Consider the following 25,455-nt stretch of genomic DNA (forward strand, 5'->3'; position numbering starts at 1 on the left):
TTAAAAAATCAATTCTTTTTTTCTTTTTTATTGGTAATGCGATGTTCATATCAAATATAGTTGTTAAATTCATACCCTCCTTTTTACGAGGGTTCGTCGCCATTGCTTACAATCTTATACTCCCCGTGTCCGCCTGGATATCACAACCGTCCAATCTCTTTGCTCAGCTTCTACATGTCCAAACCTTGATTGTTCCCCTGCCCTGTCTATTCTTCCCGTTCGTTGTTTAGTAAACAATTACATCATCAATCTGAATAGTCGGTATCTCTTTCCACTTCGATGCTTTCTCAGTGCCACTTTTTCTCCTCTTTCCAGATTACATTTCTCTTCATCCATAAGACTATTTGATATATTTATTACTTTTGTATATTTTTCAAGGGCGTTTAATTCCCATCAGCGAACAAGTTATTTTTTAAATTTTTACCTATATGTCTATATGAATTTTCCTTTTTCAAAATAAAAAAGCGTTTGCATTATCTTTTCAACATGTTTGATTCGAGCGTCACTGATGAGTCTTTTGTAGACGAAACGTGCGTCTGGCGTTAGTGTGAAATTTTAGTTCTGGTATCTATGATGAGTTTATTTACAACCACTAGGTTGATGCTACTGCTGGTGGAGATTTATTTCCTCGAGGGTATCACCAGCTCAGTAGTCAGCACTTCTGTGTTGACTTGAGTTAATATTAATATGTTCATAATAATAAATCAAATGTTAACCAGACTTTGCATTTTTGAAATACTAAGCCTTTTCTGCCTCAGGAATAGGTTACCTCAGGAATAGGTTACCTCAACTGTAACAGAACTTTATGGAATGTTTGGTTTTCAATGCTCTTCAACTTCGTATTTTATTTGATCTTTTAAAAAAAAAATATTCGAGTGTCACTGATGAGTCTTTTGTAGACGAAACGTGATTCTGGGGTAAGTGTAAAGTTTTAGTCCTTGTATCTATGCTGAGTTTATTTGTATGATTAAATATAACCTTTTTGAGAAAACGAAAATGATACTTTTAGAAATATGTCTTCACCCTGCAGATAATTTTGGGTAACTTCAACATATAGATATGTATCTGTCTTCATCCTTGTCATTTTAAACTCAAGGTAAAAACAATCATCTCAACAACGATAATTTTTAAGATCTATGAAAAAGAAGATGTGGAATGATTACCGATAAGACAAATCACCACATCAGGCTAAATGAACCCAAAACATAACAGCTTTAGGTCACCATACGGTCTCAACAATGAGCAAATCACATACCACATAGGCAGCTATAAAAGGCCCCTAAATGACAAATAATAAATAATTCAAACGAAAAACAATAATGTAACACATCAATAAACGACAACCACTGAATTACAGGCTCCTGACTTGAGAAAGGCACATACATACAAAATATGGCTGGGTAAACATGTAAGCGGTATTCCAATCCTTTTCCTAACCTGGGATAGTGTTGTAACAGTACAACATAAGAACAAACTTTAAAAATCAGTTAAAAAAAGATTTCACTGTTCAGATGGATACAAATAAAAATACTACACAGAGTGGACGTTGTCGGGTCTTGTATATCCCAATTCTAGTCTGTTTTGGTTGAGACTTTTATGGCATTAGTAAAAATTAATCATAATCGTTTCAAAATAATTTATTTTATTCTGATTGTTGACCGTCTTCAGATAAAACGAACAACCATTTTTTCAGCAACTCCGTGACCTCCAGCAAAGCAGACAAAACAGATTATTTTGTCCTGCAAAAGAGATTTTATTGGAATATTTTAATAGAACAGTATTATCATTTTCATTAGTCGATGACAGCGAATATAATTAGTAGTCGAAGTCATCATACACTATGTTCTTATCGTTATTTCAAATTAAATTCATCTTTCTTCAACCTTTCATAATACAATATGTTAAGTGGAATTCCTAAGTTTTTAGTTTTCTTTGTAGTTCTCTTGTAAACTGTTTTTTATTGTCCGTTGATCGTTGTTTTTGTTATTTGACATGGCATGTTTATTTAATTTTAGATTGATGACTTCAAATATTCATTTCTTATTATATATCGTATTCTTTTAGTTTTTCAATAGTTGCAATGGTGTCATGAACAAGTATTGCCATTAAAACCTTGTATTTTTCAAAAGTCTAATGAATGCTTCTTTTTACCATATGACAAGTAAGTTTGGACAAATTAAATAAAAGGATATAATTATATTTTCTCACCGATAATACTTTGTCCAACTGGATTATCTGTACAAAGAAATTTAATAATAAATATTCAAAATGTTTATTAACGAGCTTGTCGTACATTGATCCCATATTTGTATTTGACCCCATGTGTCTATGTTTCCCTTAAACTACAAAGATTTCACATCTCTTCTTGTACATACTATTGTTATAATTTTTTCTTTGTTATACCTACTATCATCGTTGCATCGATAATCTGTTATTTGTCTCACCTCACCTATTCAAATTATATATACTTTCAACCAAATGTTACAGTTTTTAGTCTTCAAAGTACTTTGTATTTCAATGCGGAGCTTTAAATTTCGTACGATATTCACACCATCACGAAATCATTACGTAACATATATCGGTTCTCATTAGATGTTTAATGATAATGGAAATATTCCATTGGTTAGAATGATTTATAGAATTTGAAACTTATGGCGGACAAGAAACAAAAATATTACGTAAAATATTCCAGTATTGGTATTCATGATGCGACCCGATATCAGACCAATGAATCCTTTTGTATTTACTTGTTCACCTTGCCATATTGTGTCGCGTAAAATTTATTTTGAACCATTATTTGATGGAAAAATTTACATGAGTACTTATCTGACAATTATTTCTTTAAAAGACATATTATTGGCCTTGATCTTCACGAATTTTGTCAGAAAATATTGTAACTTTGACAAGTTTTTCAACACGTGAAGGAAGAACTTAACATCGTGTTTTCAAAATTTTAAGATGAAATAGCGTTTGCCAGAAGTATTTTCATTGATCATCTATACAAACGTTGGAAATAAAATGGATTAAATAAAATGAAACGTAAAGGAATCTGATACAAATGAAAACGATGAGATCAAAATAAAGTGAAGCTAACAATTCAGAGACTGCTAATACAGAAGTCGATTGGATGTGTAAAACAAAGTTAATTTATTTTTTATTCGGCAGCAGCAACACTTCTTATTCTCTATGTGGCAATGTTTTTCAGACATATCACGAAAAAACTTTTAATAAATACACTGTATATTATAACGGTGTTTGTATTTGGAGTTTACATTTTACAATGAGAGAGAACGTTCTCATGCAAAATATACGACGCTACCAGTCAATTACTTTCTGTCAAAACGGAAACCTGGATAAACGTTATTTTTATCAATCCCATAGCCAGCTGGTTTTAATATGTTTTACTGTTCAACATAAACCTAACAATACTAAAAAGTATGATACAGCGAAGCGCTCAAATGCTTTTTAGAAACTAAAAGCTGAATTGTACAAATGATGACTCGATAGTCACATAAAACTGTCGATATATCCTTAAATATAAAAACACATAAGAACACCAAACAAACTCCTCATTAAAATGCAAGTAAATAAATTGCCAAAAAATTGTAAAAATGTACATCTCATTCAGCAAATATATATATGAAATTTTGGTTTTCAAATTTTAGTGAATAACAACTTTAAAACCACTATTTCTTTGTCAGAGTAAGGGTACTTTTTAAATATGTGCTAACTGTAAGTAAGTTTATTGGTGTGACACCTACAGTATTTTCAATTTGGCAGTTACACTTATTTCCTTTTCTAATACTGCTGAATAATGTGATTTCCGGTACAAGAGACATATGTATGGAGTGAGTGCCTAATGCCTATAATTCCTTCAAACCATTCTTTACTTTTCTTTACCTGTTAGAGAGGATACTTCCCTTCTGATACGTTTACTTGTGTAGCTCTTATATCCGGAGCAGAAGTCTCTAATACGCCTGCCAGCAATTGCTTCAACTTCGGCATCTGATAAAAGATGAGTGTCTGCTTTGGAGCACTGTTCTATTGGATGTTGCTGAAAGTTGTGCCTAGAAAATGTACGATGTATCTCTTCAGCACCCGAATTATTAATAAGTTGTTAGTTTGTGATTTTTGTGTCTCATTTTGCAAACCTGGAACGGTTTTCATATTTTTGCTACCTGGTAATAAAGTTGGTCTCTTATCTAGTTTTGATGTTTTAGTCACGAATAGCCATTTGTACACTAATTGAAGTTATCAATCTTGTAGTCAATGCTTCTGTAGTGACATATAACTCCATTTATGTTCATTTTCTGTAAAGGAGCGGTTGGTAAACTTTGACAGCAACGACAACTTTCTATTTTTTTTAATGTCTTGCATAGTTGGCCCCATCCGGATTTGGCGCAAAGTTTTTTCGTAATTACATTCGCCTTCTTACGTTTCAATTCGAGTGGTATTGATAGTTCTTAGCAAGCCGAAACACATCATATGTATCAAATAATAAGGGTAATATATTTGTTTCTGTATTAATAACCAATTTTCTGAATTTGTGATTAACTGCGGTATTTATTCGTTCTGTTATACATTGGATAAAAAATGGAAACGAGGAATATGGCAAAGAAATAACAAACAGGGAGCAGAAGGGCAAATACGGGTCTTCAACTTGGTACTTAACAATAACGTATATTATTTCAAAATGCATGCTACAATAAACTCCAAAACAAACATTCATATGAAGAAAAAGTACATTTCAGGGGTTTATATAATACATATGACATACCTTATTATATTATCAAGAACCTGATCAACCATGCCAATCGTCTCAGATGTCCGCATTATATAACATTCTCCACTGTCAATGCTTTTGAACGCCTTCATACTCTGTAAATATTTATATGGTGTTTCAAAATGATTATAGTATATGATTCAAAACTGAGGTTTTATTCGGTCATTACTCCTTTCAAAAGTAAGCGCTGTAACCTGGATTAATAATAAAACATTACCAATGCAATACACTATTGTTTAGTTGAATACGATAATGTAATTGGTTATTCAGATTTGTTATTTTTAGTTTTATTATCAATTATTTTGATTTTTTTTTTTATCATTTATCATAATCCACTCTCTTATAATGTATGACAGTCAGCTGGTATTTTAGAAAGTTATACTTGTCCGCTAGTGAAGGATAATTGATAAAATTTGTACGTAGTTTCATATTTGCATCGGATTGTCATAATCTACTACTGTCCGTCTTATAGCAAAGACTTACCGTGTTAAAATCATGATAATTTGACGTTGGCATAAAATCCCGTGGTATGTTGGAAGTAATAGTGCTAACTATCATTGCATCATCTTGTCGATTCAGGGATATATCGACAACCAACCGATGGTTTTGAATAAAAACTGGAACTCTATAAATCTGCAATAGAGTTTCATAAGCTTAACAATTCATGTTGTGTTACTTTACTAAGTATCGTTTGTTTTTGTTATATTTGTAGTTTTACTTTTTGCTTTCTAGAGTTGTAATATTTTATAATCATGATTTGTTTTCCTCTGTTTACCAATCCTAACTGCCATTTTTATATCTTTTTTTGTAGTTTACAATGTCTTTCTAACATGTATAGAAGTTTGCATAAGCACGGAGAAGAAATAATGGTGATGACGGTGTTCACCTCGACGAAAGGTGGACTTGGATATAAAATAACTTTAACCTAAACGTCCGCAAGTAAACCAATGCTAAGAGAATTGGAATGTAAAATTCGAAAACTCGTATGAATGTAGTTTTGAGCTCTCTGCCTCAAAGAACACGTGACGAATTAGACTAATTAAGTATTAATTAAGAAACACTATTTTCATGACAAATAATCCATTTATTTTTTTCAAACGTTCAAATCAGAAATCCCTAGGATGACTGTGATTAGAACAAAGTTATTCAAAGTCTTCCTCTGACGTACAGTCCCACGTTGGCAAGCGTTTTACTGGCGGTAGGAAAAAGACCAAGTGACCATATTTCTATTCCCTAGTCATCCTTGGGGAGGGGGGATTAAATATGATCTTCCCTCGAATATTATATAGATTGTACTATGTTTCGATGTATCAGATATGTTGTACTGTATATAATTGATAAAACAATGGCTTCACCTTAACAATTGATCTCACTACCAAAAACGAATAATTTTAAACGAATATAACCTACCAAATTATACTATTTCCCGGTTTGTAATAATATGAGCAACACGACAGGTGCCACTTGTGGAGCAGGATTTGCATTCCTTTCCGGAACACATGAGATCACCCCCAGTTTTTGGTGGGGTTCGTTTTGCTTATTCTTTAGTTTCCTATGTTGCGTCTTTGTACTATTACTTGTTTGTAGGTATTTTTATTATTTCGCCAATGCGTTGTCTGTTTATAATTCATCTATGAGTTTGACTGTCCTTTGAATATCTTTTGCCCCTCTTTTACTGAGAAATACCTTTAAGAAGTTATTTACTGAGATTAATCGTGATCAAATTGCACATTCATGTCAATATAAGTTTCCCGTTCTTACTTCTTTCGACAGTTGAAAACGATTTTGAGATAGTCGAAATTAAAAAGACCAACAACATATCTATAGATATCTAACACAAAAAACTATTAATTGTTGTCATACCTCTGTTGAAAAACACACATTTACAACGACAAACATGAAAAGAACTTGCTGCATTGTCTGGAAAAAAAACACGGAAACAATTTATAAGGCATGTTTAAATAGAACGATTATTTCTTTAAAACTTATAAATCATAATTCATAAACCGGATGATGTAATTTAATTTGAATTCTATAATTTACATTATCTTATAATATAGAGTAAATGATCCTTTGATGAATTATAACATATCATCACAATTTATAATTAAGGTCCGGTAACTTACACTTTTATGATTTTATCCCAATGATGTTAGTTTCTCCAGCATACGTCGATTGCAACCTCGACGCAACGTTTGTTTTTATATCCAGATAGTCACGAATATACACCTCGTATCACCGCTACAAGGACAGACTAAGACATAGAATTTGACAGCTGCAATTATTCCATTGCACAAACTGAGGTTAGTCTACTGAGTGCTAAGCATATTTTTTTAATCGTGATCAAAAGTTCACATCACTAGAAGATTTCATTATCTGCAACGATAAATCAGGAAAAGGGAAAGTGCAAGGCATAGGCAGGGCAAAACTATATGCCTATATCCCCATTGTCAAGCTACAGTCTCACAATTCTCAGCAATTACTCAGTTCAACCAACTGGTTCAACTGATATTTATTTATATTTTTAAAATCACACAAAATGTCTTTCAATAAACTAAAATTTTGAACTTGAAATTAATCTAAATTTAAAAAAAGAGAGAAATGTAACTAATATATTTATAATATATGTATAATGATAATTTGAATTGTTTTATTGATAAATTGATTCAAATTATAACGTCTTTCCACTTTTCTATAAACCTAAGAATCATACAAATGGCGCACAGAGATCTTGTATTTCGGTGAAGGAGATTTCTGTGACCATCTCACCCATATATTTGAAGACGATATATCGAGGTCAAGACAGCAAATTAATCTTAGTTTACAACTCCTGTAACATGTGTAATATAACATGTTATTCAGGTCTCTGACAGGGTATTAAATGCTACATTTCCGGCTCAGAGAATATATTCCCTGAGTAGACGGCGAAATTAGAACGTCGCCTTATTTACACCCTGTCCGACACCTTCCTTACACATATTTTTCAGACTTTTTCCCTGAAGGTATTTCTTAAACGTTTACCATGCAATATATATATTTAGTATCTATCTATTTATTTATACTTAGTATTTTAAGTAATTGTTCTAAATGAAAGTTTTTTTTATCTGATCAAACATTTTATTTTTTCATTAGGACTATTTGTTCAATAACATTTTAAGGTTTCAGGTACTGTTTGTTCGTTGTGAGTTTTTGTGTACTTTTTGAAAAAGACTAATCATGCTAATATTGAAAATATTGTTATCACAGAGCAATGAATCGCCCTTTTCTAATTTTGATTATGCAAATGCTGCAATTAGAATTGCAAAACATTAACATGTTTCATAAGTTGTGTAGATATTCAAAGTCAATGACTGATGTACATGGCTAAACAATCACTATGTATATGAGATGATCCAAAGCTAATACAACTGCAAATCATATGCCACTGACTTATTACAAGTCATTCCTCTTAAACAATTATAAACACAAACATGAACTTGTAAACCTAAGTTTCAAATCTAATTAACCATGGAGATTATGGGGCTATATAATCTCCATTGAAACGATACTTGCAAATGCCAATAGTTTCTAGGTCAATAGACCATAACTCAAGGGGCGGGACCTACCCTAAATGGTTCCCACTGAGCTGACCTAATCATAAACTAAAACATGTAAACTTAGTAAAACTTTTAGGGTCAATATACCATGACTAATAAGACAGCCAAATAATCTCCAGGGGGATGAGATGTGCCAAAAGGACCATCAAAAGCATGTAATTTATCTAAAACATCCCAAGATTGTTTACACTCTATTTTATACCACTATGTTCATATATTTTATTACAATAGTTTATGATAAGCTCTTTAATATTAGTACATGAACAAGTTAAGACCACTGCCAGATTAGTTGTAGAACACTCACAAGAGGCCGAGATGAAACGATATTTAAATGTTTTGTGTAGTTAAGGTAGCCAATACACAGTAGGGACATTCAAATGTTAAGAAGAAGCCTTAAGCTTTGATATGGTTGTGATATGCTTGTTTACTATATGTCTCTCTGTTGAGCAGATGGACTTGAATGTAGATGAATTTTTAAGTTCATTTTTAAGAACCTCCGTGTAGTATTTACGGCATACCACCACCACATTCTTGTCTGCTTTGTCGGCCGGTACCAACACAAACCGCTTTGAAAGTATTTGAAGTTAATTTCTTATTCCGGAAATAGGTGTATTAAGTACTCAATTATTTACTTCTAAATTATTTAAAAAATGTGATATTCTCTTATCTACCACATTCATACATGTATTTAATTAAATAAGAATCAAATAAGAGTCAAGTGATTTTTATCAGATTTTCCCCGTTTACACCATTTGTTACAAAATGAGGAAAGAGCATCTTTGGTGACTTGACACTCTTTCCAATCTATTTTGGATGAAGGACGATATGTTGGTCCTTTTTTCAAACCGTTTTTAACCTTTCTGTTCTGGACGATATTGAGGTCCCCTGTAATAACATGGTCATAGGGAACATATCTAAACTTCGACGATTCACAGATTCAAGTTAAGGAAGTATTACTATCTATATTGACGTCTAATGTAACCGAGGTATAATCACAAATTAAACTTCTGCTGGGTTTTGTATATGTGTATGATATTATATGTGGTTCTATATTATCAAAATAGGGAGGTATCAAGCTCTGAACGGTAGAGTCATTATAAACTAGATAAGTTGATAAAATCAATAACTCTGCTAATATATTTAATTTTCAAAAATGACGTTTATGATCTTCAGCATAAAAAGGTATGATTTCAAGATTGTTGTTTAGCTTGACGTTAATGTCATGGGTATCTATCTATAAGGACAACAGTAGCATACCGCTGTTCATACGTCATAACTCGTTTAAGAAATAACAATTCCGGATAACTATCTAAAACCGAGTGAAACAAATCAGTAGCAAGAGGCAGACAGTGAACATAAAAAACACTGAACTACACCACAAGCAAACGACAACAAACATAAGCACATACTATAGATAACAACTGCCATATTCCCGACTTCGCAAAAGACATTTTAAGGAAAATGATTGGGTTGAACCTGGTTTTATTGTTTGAAAATCTGTGAAAAAAAATTAACAAAAAAAAAAAAATATAAGTTTAACCAGTTGGTTGATTTGGGTGATGACTCAGAATTGTGAGACTGTAACTTGATAATGTGGATATAGGCAGACATTTGGGCCTGTATATGTGTTGCACTTTCTTTTTTGCTGGTTCACCATTGAAATTCCAATAATAAAATCTTCAAGTGATGTGAACTTTTGATCACGATGTCAAATTCTGTATTGATAAGTCAGTCCTTGTAGCAGTGATACGAGGTGTATATTCGTGACTATCTTGATATAAAAACAACGTTGCGTCGAGGTTGCAATCGACGTATGCTGGAGAAACTAACAACATTGGGTTAAAACCATAAAAGTGTAAGTTAGCAGGTTGTAATTATAAAATGGAGATGTAATATTTGAACATTAATTAAGAAGCAATTTACTCATTATTAGATAAATATATATATTACAAAATTCAAAACAAATTATATCGCCCTTTTTCGGAATAATTTATATCGAAACGTTTTCAATAAATATTTTGATCAAATCAAATAAGCTTAATATTGTTTCTCTTTTCAGACAATGAGGCTAATTCTTCTCATGTTAGTGGTTGTTCATGTTTGTTTTTCATCAGAGGTATGATTTTTTAATTCGTAAAGATGATTTGCTATAAATTTCTACCATTTCAAAGACATCTGATTATGCTTTTAGTTAATTCGAACCTTTGCTGCCGATATTTAGCATTTTATTTAAATGAAATCTTTTTCAATATAAAAAAATAAATGTACATTTTAAAATAAAAAAAATCAGGTCTGGAAATATTTGCCGTCTGGCATTAGGGTCTAGGAATTTCGAATGCCACGGGGAAATGGGGGTATATTGGATATAGAAAGAAATATGAAAAGAGAAACAGACCACCTACGGACCCCTCAAAGAATTATTGGAAGGGTTCTCAACGTGGATAGAAAGTGCGGCACTATCTCTAGGCATCGACATTTACGTCCCCAGACTAGACGTGGCTGCGTACGTGTACAACCCAAACAGCTAAGCGGTTATCCAATTTGGCAAGTGTTTGACTGTCGACAGAAGACACAGAGTAACTATACGAACATGTAAAAAAAATCCTTAATGATTTGTTGAGAAATACTGTTTCTTAATTATTCATGCGTAAATTTCTAATTGTTTAAGTGTTCTTTGAGGTGCAGACAGTGAGACACTACTCGTACACAAGTCGTCGAATTAAACGTCCAAATTCAACATGTAGTGTACATCTTTTGACTTTAAAACCATTTATTTAAGAGGCCTAATCTAATTCACAGATATTTTCTTATACACTTGTTCCTAATTAATAAAATCGTGTACACGCTGTCATTACATTAATCACTTTTTTTCTTGTTAATACAAAGGAAAACAATGAATAGTTTTATACTAATGAATGATATATAATTACTTCAGATTCTACCGGTTTATGTCTATTCCTGTTTCAAACAATAAGCAATTAGATAAATAAATAGGTTCCGGAACTAACCGATGCGATTTCCTTTTAGTCATGACAATATGTCACATGTTACCGATTACCTTTTATATGTACGTGCCGCATCTGTCAGGCGCATCACGAAACGGTGTATTTATGACTTGCTATATACACGGGTCATAATTACAGGGTTGACTCTACTAAATTCAATCATTGTCGCATTGTTTCCTATTGTAGTATTTTAATCAGCACGATTGTATCGTAAGTCGGAAATATTCCTTAACAATTCAACTGATTTTTTATACCGTAAGGCTAATTTTACACTTAATATGTTTTGTGAAAAGGCCTACAGGTCGACGGGTTAAAACAGATAGATTTTAAAAGCAGAGAAAAATGTGCATCTTGTAATCAGCATGATTTCATGACAACACAAATACTTAAAAAATCCAGGCTAAAACAAGGCTTACACATAATTAAATACTTTACATATCGCGGGTGTGTACTAATATTTACAAATGCAAAGCTTATGATTTTCTCTTCCAGATTTATAGAGTTCCTGTTTTCATTCAAAACCACCAGCTGGTAGTTGATATATCACTGAATCGACAAGATAATTCAATGATAGTTAGCACAAGTACTTCCAATTTACCAAGGGATTTTCTGCCAACGGCAAATTACCATGACTTTAATACGGTAAGCATTTTTACTTCTATAAAACATTTGATGAATTTAAATTCAAATATCTCAATTATTGTCATCCTTGGAGTAGTTTTGAAAAGGAACATATAATTCGAAAATGAAAGCGAGTATGTCGCTTCAGCAACAAAACATATGGTTGGATTGTTTTATATCAGATAAATGACAGGTGACTTCGGTGATGTACAATTATAACATTTTCAAACGATCTCAAAAGCGACAAAATAAGAAACAAGAGGCTATCAGAACGACAGCAAACCGGATTTATTAATATTTATCCGTGTCCTGGCATTTTCAATATTACAAGAACCATAAATGATGCACGGTTAAAGTAAAAATCATCAATATCAATCTTGACCTCAATTTCGTCATCAGTAACAACATTTTAAAATTTGAAAAGCTTTGGTTGAATGGTTCATGAGTAAATACAACAACATGACTGGTAACACAATTTTTCAATCTTTCAAGAACCATAACTCCAGAAACGTAAAAGTCAAAATCGTCATTATTAAACTTGACCCCCGTTTTGTTGCCAGTAACCACATATTAAAATTGTAAAAGCTTTGTTTGAACGGTTCATGACTTAATGCACGGACAGGACTGGAAACGTCATTTTTCAATCTTTCAAGAGCCATTACTCCAGACCGTAAAAGTCAAAAATTGCACTAAAGGGTTTTAAGCTCATAAGACAAGAAACGCTTGAAAATCTTCAATAATAATATCATTTTGTGTTTAGCTATTTTACATACATTCTACTATCAGTAACAAATCGTGTGCTTCAGACTGAAGTTACTCACTTTAAACGTATCCAGTTTACCCGAATGCATTATTCGCATGATATTGAGTGAACAATAATAAAAAATCATTTTATGAGACATAAAAACATTTTTGTCAGGAAATTATTCTTAGTATCAAGAGTAATATGAAACTGTAAATTTGCATGGGGTTGTCTAAGTTTTTGATTACAGGCAAATTACAGTGGGGTTATCTCACGATCAGGGTCAAGATTAATTACATAATTGTTCATAACATTCAGTTGTATTATGTTTTTATGGTTTCTGAATAAATGACCTTTATCGCAAACCTTGTGTTAGATATTTTGCAAATGAACTCGAATCCTTGGAGTATTTCCTTCTCACGTCATCAGTTTAAAAGAAAAAATTTGCTGACAAAAATATTAATAACAAAAAATTACAAAACTAAATAATCACACGAATCAATTAATTAATTATATTGTACTGAACAAAAGTGAATTGGCCAGCTACTCTATTACAATGTACATAGATTAAATTCCTTTTTCTTTATTTGTTACGTTCAAATTTAGTTATGTCTTCGTATTACCTTTACCGAATAGAATCGTTATTTCAAGCAATATAACATTATTTTTTTAAAACACCAAACTAATACTTACAGAGTATGAAGGCGTTCAAAAGCATTGACAGTGGTGAATGTTATATAATGCAGACATCTGAAACAATTGGCATGGTTGATCAGGTACTTGATAATATAATCAGGTATGCATATAAATATAAAAAGGTGCATCCCAAAATCGATTGCAAGTGGGATGTTAATTTGTTATATACCTTACAACTTAAGTTAAACAATTCATATTATTGTTTAAGTTAGTGGGATCAGTCGACCTTTTTTCTACTGATATCAGATTATGCTCCTATTAGAGATAAAAACAAAGTCTGCGGAGACACAAATAATATGTTCGGATACTTTTTGGTGTATACTTATGTTTTTTTTTTACTCCACTTATTTCAAACATGTGTGATAAATTTTAAAAAGAATCAGATACTAGTATAAAAAAAAAGTATATGGGGACAAAGTCTCCTATTACAGTTGAAAAAAATCAGCTTTTGATTGTTCTTATGAACTCAAAATCGTTAACTTTTTTTTGTCACTTTTTTTAATTCCCGCTTTTGGAAGAACGTAGAAATCGACTTCCTTCTTCCAGTCTCGTTGTCATGAGGCTTTGAGTACTCTAGTAAAATTTAGGTACTCAAGGAATACAATGCCAATTTCAGTTTTCATAATTCTTTGTCTTTGATATGAATTAACGTTGCCTGAATGATCGCGTTTCTTTGTTTACATTGAACATGATGTCATACCTTAAATAACGTTACAAGTAAAATCCCTTTAAAACAAAATCGGAAACGTTACGGTATTTCCGTTTTTTTTTAACAGATCTTGAGGTTACAATTCTTTTTTAATTCAAACAGACTACGTCCACTTTAACAGGTAATGCCTGTCTCATATTATTGCATTTCGGACACAGCCAATACGATAAAAAAAAGTCGTATTGGTCCATGGGCAATACGGGACGTTCACTTCCGGTTTCAATTTTCTTACGCCTAACCTCACTTAACAGCTATCGTCGGTCGTATCGTTATAGGTTGTACTTTGTAAATACAGCTGATTCGCAAACCTTGCCTCTTTTAGGGAGATATATAATATTGAAAGATAATTGATTTGTTGACATACTAGTTCTTATATATAAGCTCTATGTGTCATCTCATAGAGACATAACTTGTGACTGTTAGCGGTATAAAATATACTATTGCGGTGAATTTTTTTTTCTAAATTTGGCAAAAAGTACAGGTAAAGTTAGTAGAGAATTTTAGTACGAGTTTAAACTCTAACATGATCTGGACATATAAATGTTGATAATATGCTGCAAAGCCCTATGTTTTGAATAAAATAGTTGTGCATATCAACTTTCCATTCTAGAATATAATATTTCACGAAACTTCAAAGTAAAAGCGTCACAGTTTTAGAGGCAAAGGCAATTCCGATGATTTTTAATTTTCATTAGAGTGTTATGAACTGGCTGTTTCTGTACTAGCCGTCGTTTCTTCTAGTCTCAGGAACAATACAGCTCACCTCGGATCTATAACAGGGCCACCGCAAAAATAACTAGTTAATAACATTATATACCAATATTTAAATACACTTTTGATTTGTTAGACTTGTATAATTGATTGATTGATGAATGTCTGGGTTCAAATAGTTCATGCATGTTTAGGATGAGAACGAGTTAACAATATACAACAGATAGGTCTTGTTATAGAGACCTTCCGGGTTAACTGTCAGATAAATTTGGACTGTCACTGCAAAATGAGGGTATATTGGATCAATTACGACAACGAAAACCGAAGATTTTAAATCATAGACCCAAATATGGATTCGGCCATCTTTGTAACGTGTGGAAAACATTAATAGTTTTTTATGATTTTAAAGTTAAATATTTGTACGTTTACAGAAAATGACTTTCCATTGTGTTTTATGTCACCGAATAAAATTGATAATATCAAATGCATGACTTTGATAAATGAGACACAAACTAATAAAATATCAATAATTTGGGTACATTTTCTAGGCATAACTTTCAGCAACATCCAATAGAACAGTGCTCCAAAGCAGACAATCACCTTTTATCAGATGCCGAAGTTGAATCGATTGCTGGCAGGCGTATCAGAGACTTCTGTTCCGGATATAAGAGCTACACAAGTAAACGAGTCAGAAGGGAAGCATCCTCTCTAACAGGTAAGCATGAAATAAGTAAAGAATGGTTTGAAGAAGTTATAGGCATTAATGAACGACTCACTTTCTGGTGGAACCAGGAATTTTGCATGGCAACAGGTCAATGACGACCCTCAAAACGTTGTTGCAAGAGTTCTTAACGTGCAGAAAGCGTTTCCCATATTCTACACGAGGCGTCGGATTAAACGTTCTGACTTGGCATTACTGTGTATACTGCACCTTGGCAATGGTTTTACTGAGTGGCTAAAGAAGGCCTGTAGTGATCATAATTTTATATCCCAGTCACCCTTGAGTCAGTACAACATGAGACACAATTTATATCAGTTGAAAAGGATTTGACTGAACAACGAGCACACAACTAAAAAAAAGAACCAACCTGTTCATGAATTAAAATGATTTGAGCGCACTGTTCAAATGAAGGTATACAATGTCATGTACATTTATTGTTTGTCAGAAATTATCTAATTTCAAGATAACGCAAAAGATTATGGGTCATGGAAATTACTTCTACGTCCATTCAATCCTTTGTTTTATAGAAAAAAAATGCACTTTTAAACATCTAGATATGGTTTGGGGTGTTTTATGGTGTTGGGTTTTACCCCTTAGTATGTGTATCCAAAATCATTAAACAATATTTTTCCTTTGAAATCTAAAGTCTTCTCTAAATGAATTCGAAGTACGGTTCACACCACCAATTTACTCACTAACATTCATCACATCTGTAAAAGTAATCCTACTCTTACACAAAAAGTGCTTATGACGTTGATCGACGTTACTTATATTTGCATATAAATACTTGGTGAATATGATACACATTTTGATAAATCTAGACCGAAAATTCACTTGCATTACAATTGATGAGTTTATTTTTGTTCGGGCCTGTCTGTTGCACGTTTAAACCTAAAGTTAACAAGTTTTAGCTTTTTAAAAAGAAAAGGGGGGCCTGTATCATACTTAAATTAGAAGGTGTTTTTTGTGATCTCTACAGTTTGGAAAAAGGTGTTATTCATTTCCTGTGAACATATACAATAATAAGCATAGTGCGGTAAACTTTTTTCTCTTTATTTTACACATTTTCTTCTAGCTTTCTTTTTCTTTTTTCGCTCTTATGCATTACTTACTTTTTCAATAAACTTTTGTCTTTCTATCGTCATAAATTTACACTTCTTTACATAGTGGAATTCATCTCCCGGATCTTTTAGGGCCCACAGTTCGCATATTCTTTTATCTCTCTGAATTTTGTTTTTTCCATCTACTTTCTATCGATAATCTGTGGTTAATGAGTCTAAATTGGCATATATATATATCAATGGGTTCCAAAATGTCGAAACTCTTCTCGTATCCGAAAAGTTTCTTAAAAAGGCGGTAATCTAACGTTTTCGAGTTTGTTTTAATAGAACTGTAAACTTTCATTTTCATTTTCGTGGATATTTGATTTCGTTGTTTTGCAAAAGTCTGCATACAATTCTATATAACATGTGTGATTTGTTAGACATAGCAACTCGTGGTTCCAATCTTAACCATGAAATCCACGATTGGTGTCCTACCACAGGTTTTAATCCTGAATTAAATACGTTTAATGAAACAAAAGCAACAGTAGTATACCGATGTTCAAAAGTCATAAATTGATTGAGAAAAAACTAATCTGGGTTACAATATAACGCGAGGGTACCACATCAACTAAAAAAGAAAAACAACGAACAACTGAAACGCTAAAGTGCACCAAAACAAACGCCAACACATAGACACGAACTATTGGATAACAAACGCCATATTCCTGACTTGATACAGGACATTTAACGCCCTTGAACCCGCCACTGCGTGGTATTGTATACCGTAGTTCGATCTTTAACACAGCCAAGTGGTCAACACTTCTGTGTTGACATGAATTATCATTGATATGGTCATAATTGAAAATTAACTGTTAATTAAATTTACAATTTTTGAAATACTAAGGCTTTTCTACCTCAGGAATAAATCCGATTAACAGTATTTGGCAAAACTTTAGAAGTATTTGGTCCTCAATGCTCATCAACTTCGAAATATTACCTTCTTTTTTTTAGCGTCACTAATGAGTCTTTTGTAGACGAAACACACGTCTTGCGCAAATATAAAATTTCAATCCTGATATCTATGAATAATTTATTTCCTATGAAAAATCTACTGCTTAAATCTATTACAACAAAATCTTCAAGAAATTTGTAATTGATAGAAATTTTTATTTTTTTATTTTTAAATGTTTTGGTGGTACCATTCCAGAGATATCATTACATTCCAAAGACTTGGAAATATGACTTTAATGTTAATGCACTAGATCTTATATGACAAGATCCGTTTACTTCACCATAGTCACCGTTGTTTGTATAAGTAAACCAAGACCCGCTATTGATTCAGAAAATTGTGTGGTGTGTCGTTGAAGAGAGAGTACTTTAAACAGTAATTTTGACGCAGTGTTTCTTTGCATATACAAGAATTATGTGTATTCCGACAAAATTCAATAAGAACATTGGCATTAATAGATATTGTGTCAAATATATTTTGAAGTCTGATGAATAAAACATCTGCAGGAATATGTAGGGAAATTGAATTGGTGATTTGGGACAAACAACTTATTCTTTACACAAATTAATGCAAAAATGAGAGTAAGCTTACAACAAGTATAATCTTTGTAGTTTTAAGAGAACAAAGACACATGGGGTCAAAAACAAATATGGGAACAATGTACGACAAACTTATTAATATACATATTAATTTTTATTAATAAATTTTCTTTCTACAGAAAATCAAGATGACCACATAGTTATTGGTGAGAAAATATTACTAAATGATTCTATCGATTTGACTGAAATAACTTGCCATATAATATATAAACACAAGTTTTCATTAGTCTTGTTAGAAAGCACGATTTCAATGACAATATATGTTAATAACACCATATTGAGTTTAAACATATTTATTTATAGTGGATTGGGAAACAAGTTTTGCAACTTATATTAATCCCTTTCCAATAACACCATTGCAACTACTATTGAAAAAGAACGCATTTTAAGGTAAAAGTAAGGGGCATTATAATTAAGGAATGACTGTAATATGTTTCTGTTTATGAAGAAATTACATAAAAAAATGTGGTGCAGACTGCATAACCCGCATAGCGGGTTATTCTAGAGTATGCACGACATAATTTATATTATTTCGAATAAACAGAAGAAAAAAAATACAGTTATGTCTTATAATTTTATTCTAAATTCCGTTTGAAACCGGGGTAAATCATGGAAAAACGTTGATGACGTCACGGTCAAATGATGAAATTACGTAATATGAGCTAAGAGAAAAACATTGGCAGCCAATCAGAAGACGCTATACATCCAAACGTTAATTATAAAGGAATATCTCAAACTAACTAAACAGCAATGTAAAAAAAAAAGACAAACGATTCAAAGACAAACAACAGTATACAAAACAAAACACACTAAAGACTGAGGAATACCAATTAAGCATATTTTGCTAAAAAAAATGAATTTCGGTTGAAAGAAAAATCTGTGTCGAATTTTACTTCTAGTTTAAAATAATTGGTACCGTTTAAGTTATTAACAATACATAAAATAACAATTACATTAGTTTCGTGTGATTTATAAAAATCATAAATGAATAATCAAATAAAATATTTTGCAGGACAACACAATTTGTTTTGTTTCCTTTGTTTGAGGTCATCTAGTTGCTGATTAAATGGTTCTTTGTTATAACCAGAGATTATCAACAATAAAAATGAAATAAAGTAATGTTGAAGTGACTGTGTTTCATTTGTATACCAGTTAAAAGGCATTGTGTTTTTCGTTCTGTGCGTCCGTTCGTCATTTCGTCTGTCTGTCCCGCTGCCGGTTCATGTTTTTGGTCAAAGTAGTTAAGGAAGAAGTTAAAGTCCAATGAACTTGAAACTAAGTATTTATGTACCCTTATTATGATCTTTCTAATTTAAATGCCAAATTAAGAGTTTTGACCCAAAGTTCACGGTCCATGGAAAATGGGAAATGATAGTGCGAGTGGGGCATACTTGCACTATGGACTCATTGTGTTTAATAATGCAACAAGAAGTAAACCCTAATTTTGAACAGAGTGTGAAAAACTAAAATATTTCTTAAACTATCAGTGTTTGCAAAGTGATATATAAGCATTATTTCATCTGGTTTTTTTTTAAAATACTTATATCAAATTTGTATTTACACTTTGTCCGAATTTAGATTCGATTTTTTTTAACTTTTGCTAGGTTTTGTTACAAATAGGCCATTTTGAGTTAAAAAAAAAAAAACTTGATGATTGTCAATTTTTGTTTTCTTAGAAGTGACAAACCATTTGATCCATCGCACGGATATTACATGTCTCAGATAATTCACAACGCTCGCCGATGCACGATACTATACTTTATAGGACGAGAACACATTTAAAATTAATATTATATTAAAGTAGGCCTGGTAATAAAGTTCAACTGAAAGAATAGTCGACAAATCTGGGCTGCTACGGGAAAATGAACCTGTATTTAAGGTGATTGTCAAAACAAAGAAATAATACAAACCATTAATTGAATTTTACTTGAAATATTAACTTATTAAATTATCTGGACAAACATTTAAAGACTTTATTTTTTTTTTTAGAGAAAACATCGCAATGAGCTATTTATAAATACATCTGCCAGCAATGAATCAAATAAACAACAAAATTTAATTCAGTTTGTAAACAAAAAAAGTACAAAATATGGTCAAAATGACCCCACACAAAATAAGTGACAAATGCCTTGGTCCATGTAATAGCAGGCACCTTATCACCACTTTCTCTAGTGGAAAACCCATTTTTCAGGAGTTTTATAAATATTTTGGATCCTCGATATGAACTTCCCTCTAGAAAACAGTTATCAACAAAGCATTTGGAAACAGGTTATTTAAAGGTTGATGAAAATTTGAGAAATAAATTGAACTCTATTGAACACTTATGCCCAATTCTTGATATGTGGTCTTATCGCCAAATGCGTGGCTTTCTTGGAATATCTGGTCACTTTCTTTCAAATTCGAAAATAGAATCTGTGATGATTTCTTGTAAGCGAGTTAGGGGGAGACATACAGTAGACAAAGTCCGCCAAGGGTATGAAAAAACTCTTGCGATGTATGACATATAGTTATCAAAGGTACCAGGATTATAATTTAGTACGCCAGACTCGCGTTTCGTCTACATAAGACTCATCAGTGACGCTCAAATCAAAATATTTATTAATCCAAACAACTACAAAGTTGAAGAGCATTGAGGATAAAAAAACTCCAATATCAGAGAAAGTCAGAAATGTTGTAAGTGATAATGCTGCCAATATGAAAAAGCTTTCAATTTTTCTCTTTCGGGTTTCCCTGACACATTAATTGATGAACAATCTGAAAATGAAAGTGGTGACGAATCTGATAGCGAGTCTGAACTTGACGATTTTAAGGTTGAATAACCAGATCATAATTTCCCTACACTAGGTCACTGCTTTGCCCATACGTTACAATTAGTGGTGAAAGATGGTTTGAAAGATACTAGCATTAGTTTAAAAACGGTGATTTCAAAAGCTGCAAATATAGTTAAATTTGTAAGAAAATCTGATAATGCCTGAGATATCATTGAACATGAGAAAAGACTTCAATCTAACAATGCAACTCATTGGAACTCTCAAATAATCATGATTAGGTATATTCTAGCAGTACCCGAGGAATACTATCAAAAACTGGGGCATCTGTTCAGTTGTCTCCTTATGAGAGAAAACTTTTAAACGAACTTTGTTCTATTCTGAAACCATTTGAAGACGCCACAATTGTGGTTCAGAAAGACAAGTCTGTGTCTGCCAGCATAGTTGTTCCTATATATATGGGTTCAACTCATCAGATTAACGAATTGTCTGTTACCTATAATAACAAAATGGTCCAAACTTTGAAATTGTCTTTTAGAGAAACGTCTTGGTGGTTCTATGTCAGATGACAATTTCTTATCGGCAGCAAATAGACCCGACCATAAAACTAAGATGGTGCAACCGCTCAGATTCAATGGAGATGGAAAAAAATTGCTTTAAAATGCCAAAAAGTACATTTCATCAAATCATGTAGATTCAGATTCATGTGACACTGATGACTCCCACCATAGAAAAGTATAGAACTGACTCACCAGCATCTTGAATTCTAAGTTTCATGACACCAAAAAAAGAAGATAATTCGTAATTTGTTTGGTGATGCAATAAAACTTAAAGTCAATCAATACTTGATGGAACCATGCATTGAAAATAACCCATTAGGATTTTGGGAATCAAATGAACATAACTTCCCAATACTAGCATCAATAGCTAAGAGATTCCTTGCAATACCGGCCACTTCAGCACCAGTTGAAAGACTTTTTAGTATTGCTGGCAAAATCTTTCGTCCAGACAGATGTCGCTTGAGTGATAATACTTTCCACAAACTGATCATGATTAAATGAAATTCTGACTTCTGACTTTAAAGCTTAAATTTATGCTAATGTAAATTTTGTTATTTTCCACTATAAATATGTTGAACAGCAATATTTTTGTAACTTTTACAGAGTTATTTCTTTTTATTTTGTAGAATGTAATTTACTGTAATCGAAAAGTAATGTAATTATTTTTGTTAAAATAATCGATTGTTATCGATTACAAACAAAAATCAGAGTAATCGATTATTAAACGATTATAATCGATTACAGCAAAATCATTCATGTAATCGGTTATTAAGAGATTATATTTGACAGTAATCGTGCCCATCCCTGGTTGTACTGCCGGTCACAGGGAGACCAATTGTGACCATATTTCTGTTTTTTCAGTCACTCATTGGTTTAAAAGAAAGAATGTCTCCTTCAAAAATAAAAGTTTTACAGTGACCATTACGAATTGTAAGATTCAACTTGTGGATTAAACGATTTCCTAAGGGAGGAAATTAATTTTCCATTTTTGCAAATATATCTTAATAAATTGATTAAAACACAGTGTATATGCTTTTAGCTTGACAGCGTATTAAACTTTAAGCTTCAAACGTCTGTTGGAGAATGTGTGTCATTTGCCTCTATATACACTTTCAACTGGTTAGGGTTAGGTTTCAAAGGCGCCGAGACAGAAACGCAAACCAGGGGCGGATCCAGGAATTTATTAGGGGGTGGTCACCTTTTGAAATCTTAAATTAAAATTCAATTTTTTTATTGGTATCATGAAAAAAGTTACAACTATAGAAGACAAAAGTTACACATTATTTATAAAATTGATTCCAATTTCATTTTTCTTGGATGCCTGCATGCAAACATGACAACTATGACATGAAGTTCTAACTCTAAATTGTAATGCACGTGCATGCATCAGTGCAAGTCCAGTTAGTCGGTCCTGGTCCATTGTTGCACGTAAAAATGTTTTCAGTAACCCGAGCTCACTATTCGAACGCTCACATTCACAACTTGATACACTCATTGTGCAAACAATTTTGAGAATTGCATATATATTGGGATAATCAAGTTTGTTGCATTTTTAATGGTTTCAGCAGCTGACTTTGGCAATGTATATGTGGTATGTTTCGCGAAATGCAACCACCTATCTACTTCCGACGAAATTCCAAATGGACTAGGCAAGTCAGAGTGATAAAAATCAAGAAACGGTTTAATGTTCTCGAGTATTACATGAGCGTGTTGTTTTCTCTTCGTTTGTTTATTTAAGTGTTGATTGTTTTACAAAACGAATGTCGTTTGCACTTAATATATGTAAGTCGGGGGTTGTTTCTTTAATCTGATCACTTGTCTTCGTATCAATGCTAGTCCATTACAAGTCGTTGGTACTTCAAAGGGGGTTGATTTGTGGCGTTTCCTGAAGGATAGAGGGTATTAGTTACTAAAAAATTGAAATGAACGAAACTTTTAGACATACAGATGATGGAACGGGGGTATTCTTTAAATATAGAATATTTAAGTGACTTTAAAACTTTAAAAATATTTTGAATTTTGGCATCACAGTAAAAAGATATTATTATTGGTCACGAGAAAAGATCTTATACAAACTTTAAAAATTAGATAAACGTAATGTAAAAAAGTATAAATTTCCTGCTAAAAACATCTCAGATTGAGGACTGTCTCTTCATTTTTACACCTTAACATCAAAGAAATCAACCAAGTAATTAGCGATTGTTGATTACATGTTCATTGTATAAACATACCTGTCAAGGTACACGTGTTTAGCCTTAAGGTATGTAATGACAACTTTATGACTGGTGATTACGATAGACAAATTGATTTGATCGACGAATTATTTTTTTTTTAAATCTTCAAGGTGCACCATTTTTGTAAACTCAGGGGGTGGTCACCGGCACCGGGTGACCACCACCTGGATCCGCCTCTGCAAACTATGGTAATGAACAGCTTTTTGAATCTGTATGTAGGACTTCCTATCATACACCATAAAGCCTGGTCTACTTAAGATCTAATTAACAATCTGTTTAAAAAGGTAAACTGTTGCCATCAACATCCCAGTTATGCGGAACCGTAGCTCTTAGGTCCTTATGCTATTTTTTTTACTATTTGCGGACCATAGAGCTACGGATTTTTCCTATGTCAAAAAGTTCGGAATTGCGACCCAGGTTTCTCACTTATTTTCCAAAAAATCTATTGTTTATAATCAATGCAAAGCTTGTCAATATATGTAGTTCGTTTCGTCAGATATTTTTCTAGGATATGACGTACCTATTTATGTTTGAATATTCATTTCCTTATTGATTGATTGATTGTTGGTTGCTTTACGCCGCATTAGAACAAAAAGGCTATATCGCGGCGAGAGCTAATTCGAATAATTTTTACAATTTAAAGCATATTTTTAAAATAAGACAAAAAGTCCTTCAATATACTAAAATTCTTCACTGAAGCAAATTGATTATATACAAATAAAATTCAACAATAAAATAACGTGATAAAAATTAAAATCGATTTAAATATAATAACATTCTTATATTCTATAATAAACTCTAATTTCTTTTAAAAAAGCAACACTATTTGTAAATGGAACATTATTGAATAAATCATACATATTATTGACACTGAAATGCTTCTTACGAATATCAGCAAAGTCAATACAATTAATTAAAACATGTTTAATAGTATACTTGCAGTTGCAAGGGACACATTGTGGTTCATCTCCATTTTTTAAAAGATACTCGTGTGTTATTCTAGTATGACCAATACGACATCTAGTAATAACACACTGATCTTTTCTGCACATAATATTATTAAAAGGTTTGCCTAAATTAGGTTTAATTTCATGCAATTTATTATCATCTTTTTTACTCCATTTATTTTTCAATATATTAAAAACATATTCTCTAATATTAGATTTAAAATCAGTATATGGTATATCACAATTAGATAGAGGGTCACCCAGGGCATTCTTTGCCTCAAGGTCTACAGCTGTATTTCCAAGGATTCCAACATGTTTTACAGACACAACTGGTAAGAGCAATTGGTCGATAATTAATAGGATCCGTATGATCTTTACTTGGTTTTGGAATAGGCACGACGGTTGCAAGCTTCCAGATTGATGGTAAATCACCAGATGTATCATCTAATTGTTACCATTTGTATACATTCTCCGCCTATTTTGTTCGGCCATATTGAATCTCGTGGTGACGATAAATAAAATAACACATGTCTGAGAGGGTGATAGAGCCTCGGTTGACTATGTTTTCTCGGGGTAACAATCTTGTCTACCACTCTCTCAGACTGTTATGTACATCTACACCTTTATGGATAAAAAATACGTCGAAACCTGAATCTTGACATTGCACAAGGTCAAGTTGTTCTCTGCGTAGTTACACTTAATCCATTGGAT

General features: G+C 32.3%; 2 protein-coding genes across 2 annotated transcripts; one reads left to right on the forward strand and one right to left on the reverse strand.

Moving 5' to 3' along the window:
* Window positions 1–1,622: 1,622 nt before the first annotated feature.
* LOC134719508 (uncharacterized) lies at window positions 1,623–6,684 on the reverse strand. The gene is made up of 6 exons (XM_063582502.1): window positions 6,647–6,684; window positions 5,267–5,416; window positions 4,778–4,878; window positions 3,901–4,067; window positions 2,209–2,235; window positions 1,623–1,739 (listed from the first exon to the last, which is right to left on the reverse strand). The coding sequence occupies exons 1-6, from the start codon at window positions 6,680–6,682 to the stop codon at window positions 1,690–1,692; spliced, it is 531 nt and encodes a 176-aa protein (XP_063438572.1). The 5' UTR covers window positions 6,683–6,684; the 3' UTR covers window positions 1,623–1,689.
* Window positions 6,685–10,110: 3,426 nt separating this feature from the next.
* Window positions 10,111–19,365, forward strand: LOC134719509 (uncharacterized). The gene is made up of 7 exons (XM_063582503.1): window positions 10,111–10,234; window positions 10,439–10,495; window positions 11,877–12,026; window positions 13,443–13,543; window positions 15,412–15,578; window positions 18,355–18,381; window positions 19,248–19,365. The coding sequence occupies exons 2-7, from the start codon at window positions 10,442–10,444 to the stop codon at window positions 19,295–19,297; spliced, it is 549 nt and encodes a 182-aa protein (XP_063438573.1). The 5' UTR covers window positions 10,111–10,234; window positions 10,439–10,441; the 3' UTR covers window positions 19,298–19,365.
* The last annotated feature ends 6,090 nt before the right edge of the window (window positions 19,366–25,455 follow it).

The sequence above is a fragment of the Mytilus trossulus genome, chromosome 5 (genome assembly GCF_036588685.1).
Source record: "Mytilus trossulus isolate FHL-02 chromosome 5, PNRI_Mtr1.1.1.hap1, whole genome shotgun sequence".
Lineage (NCBI taxonomy): Eukaryota > Metazoa > Mollusca > Bivalvia > Mytilida > Mytilidae > Mytilus > Mytilus trossulus.

Coding starts and splice junctions, on each gene's coding strand:
- LOC134719509 (XM_063582503.1), top strand. CDS start 10,442: ATGAGGCTAATTCTTCTCATGTTAGTGGTTGTTCATGTTTGTTTTTCA. Junction 10,496..11,876: donor ATGTTTGTTTTTCATCAGAG/GTATGATTTTTT, acceptor TTTCTCTTCCAG/ATTTATAGAGTTCCTGTTTT. Junction 15,579..18,354: donor GGAAGCATCCTCTCTAACAG/GTAAGCATGAAA, acceptor TTCTTTCTACAG/AAAATCAAGATGACCACATA.
- LOC134719508 (XM_063582502.1), bottom strand. CDS start 6,682: ATGTTTGTCGTTGTAAATGTGTGTTTTTCAACAGAG. Junction 4,879..5,266: donor ATTATCATGATTTTAACACG/GTAAGTCTTTGC, acceptor AAATATTTACAG/AGTATGAAGGCGTTCAAAAG. Junction 4,068..4,777: donor GTTCTTGATAATATAATAAG/GTATGTCATATG, acceptor TACATTTTCTAG/GCACAACTTTCAGCAACATC.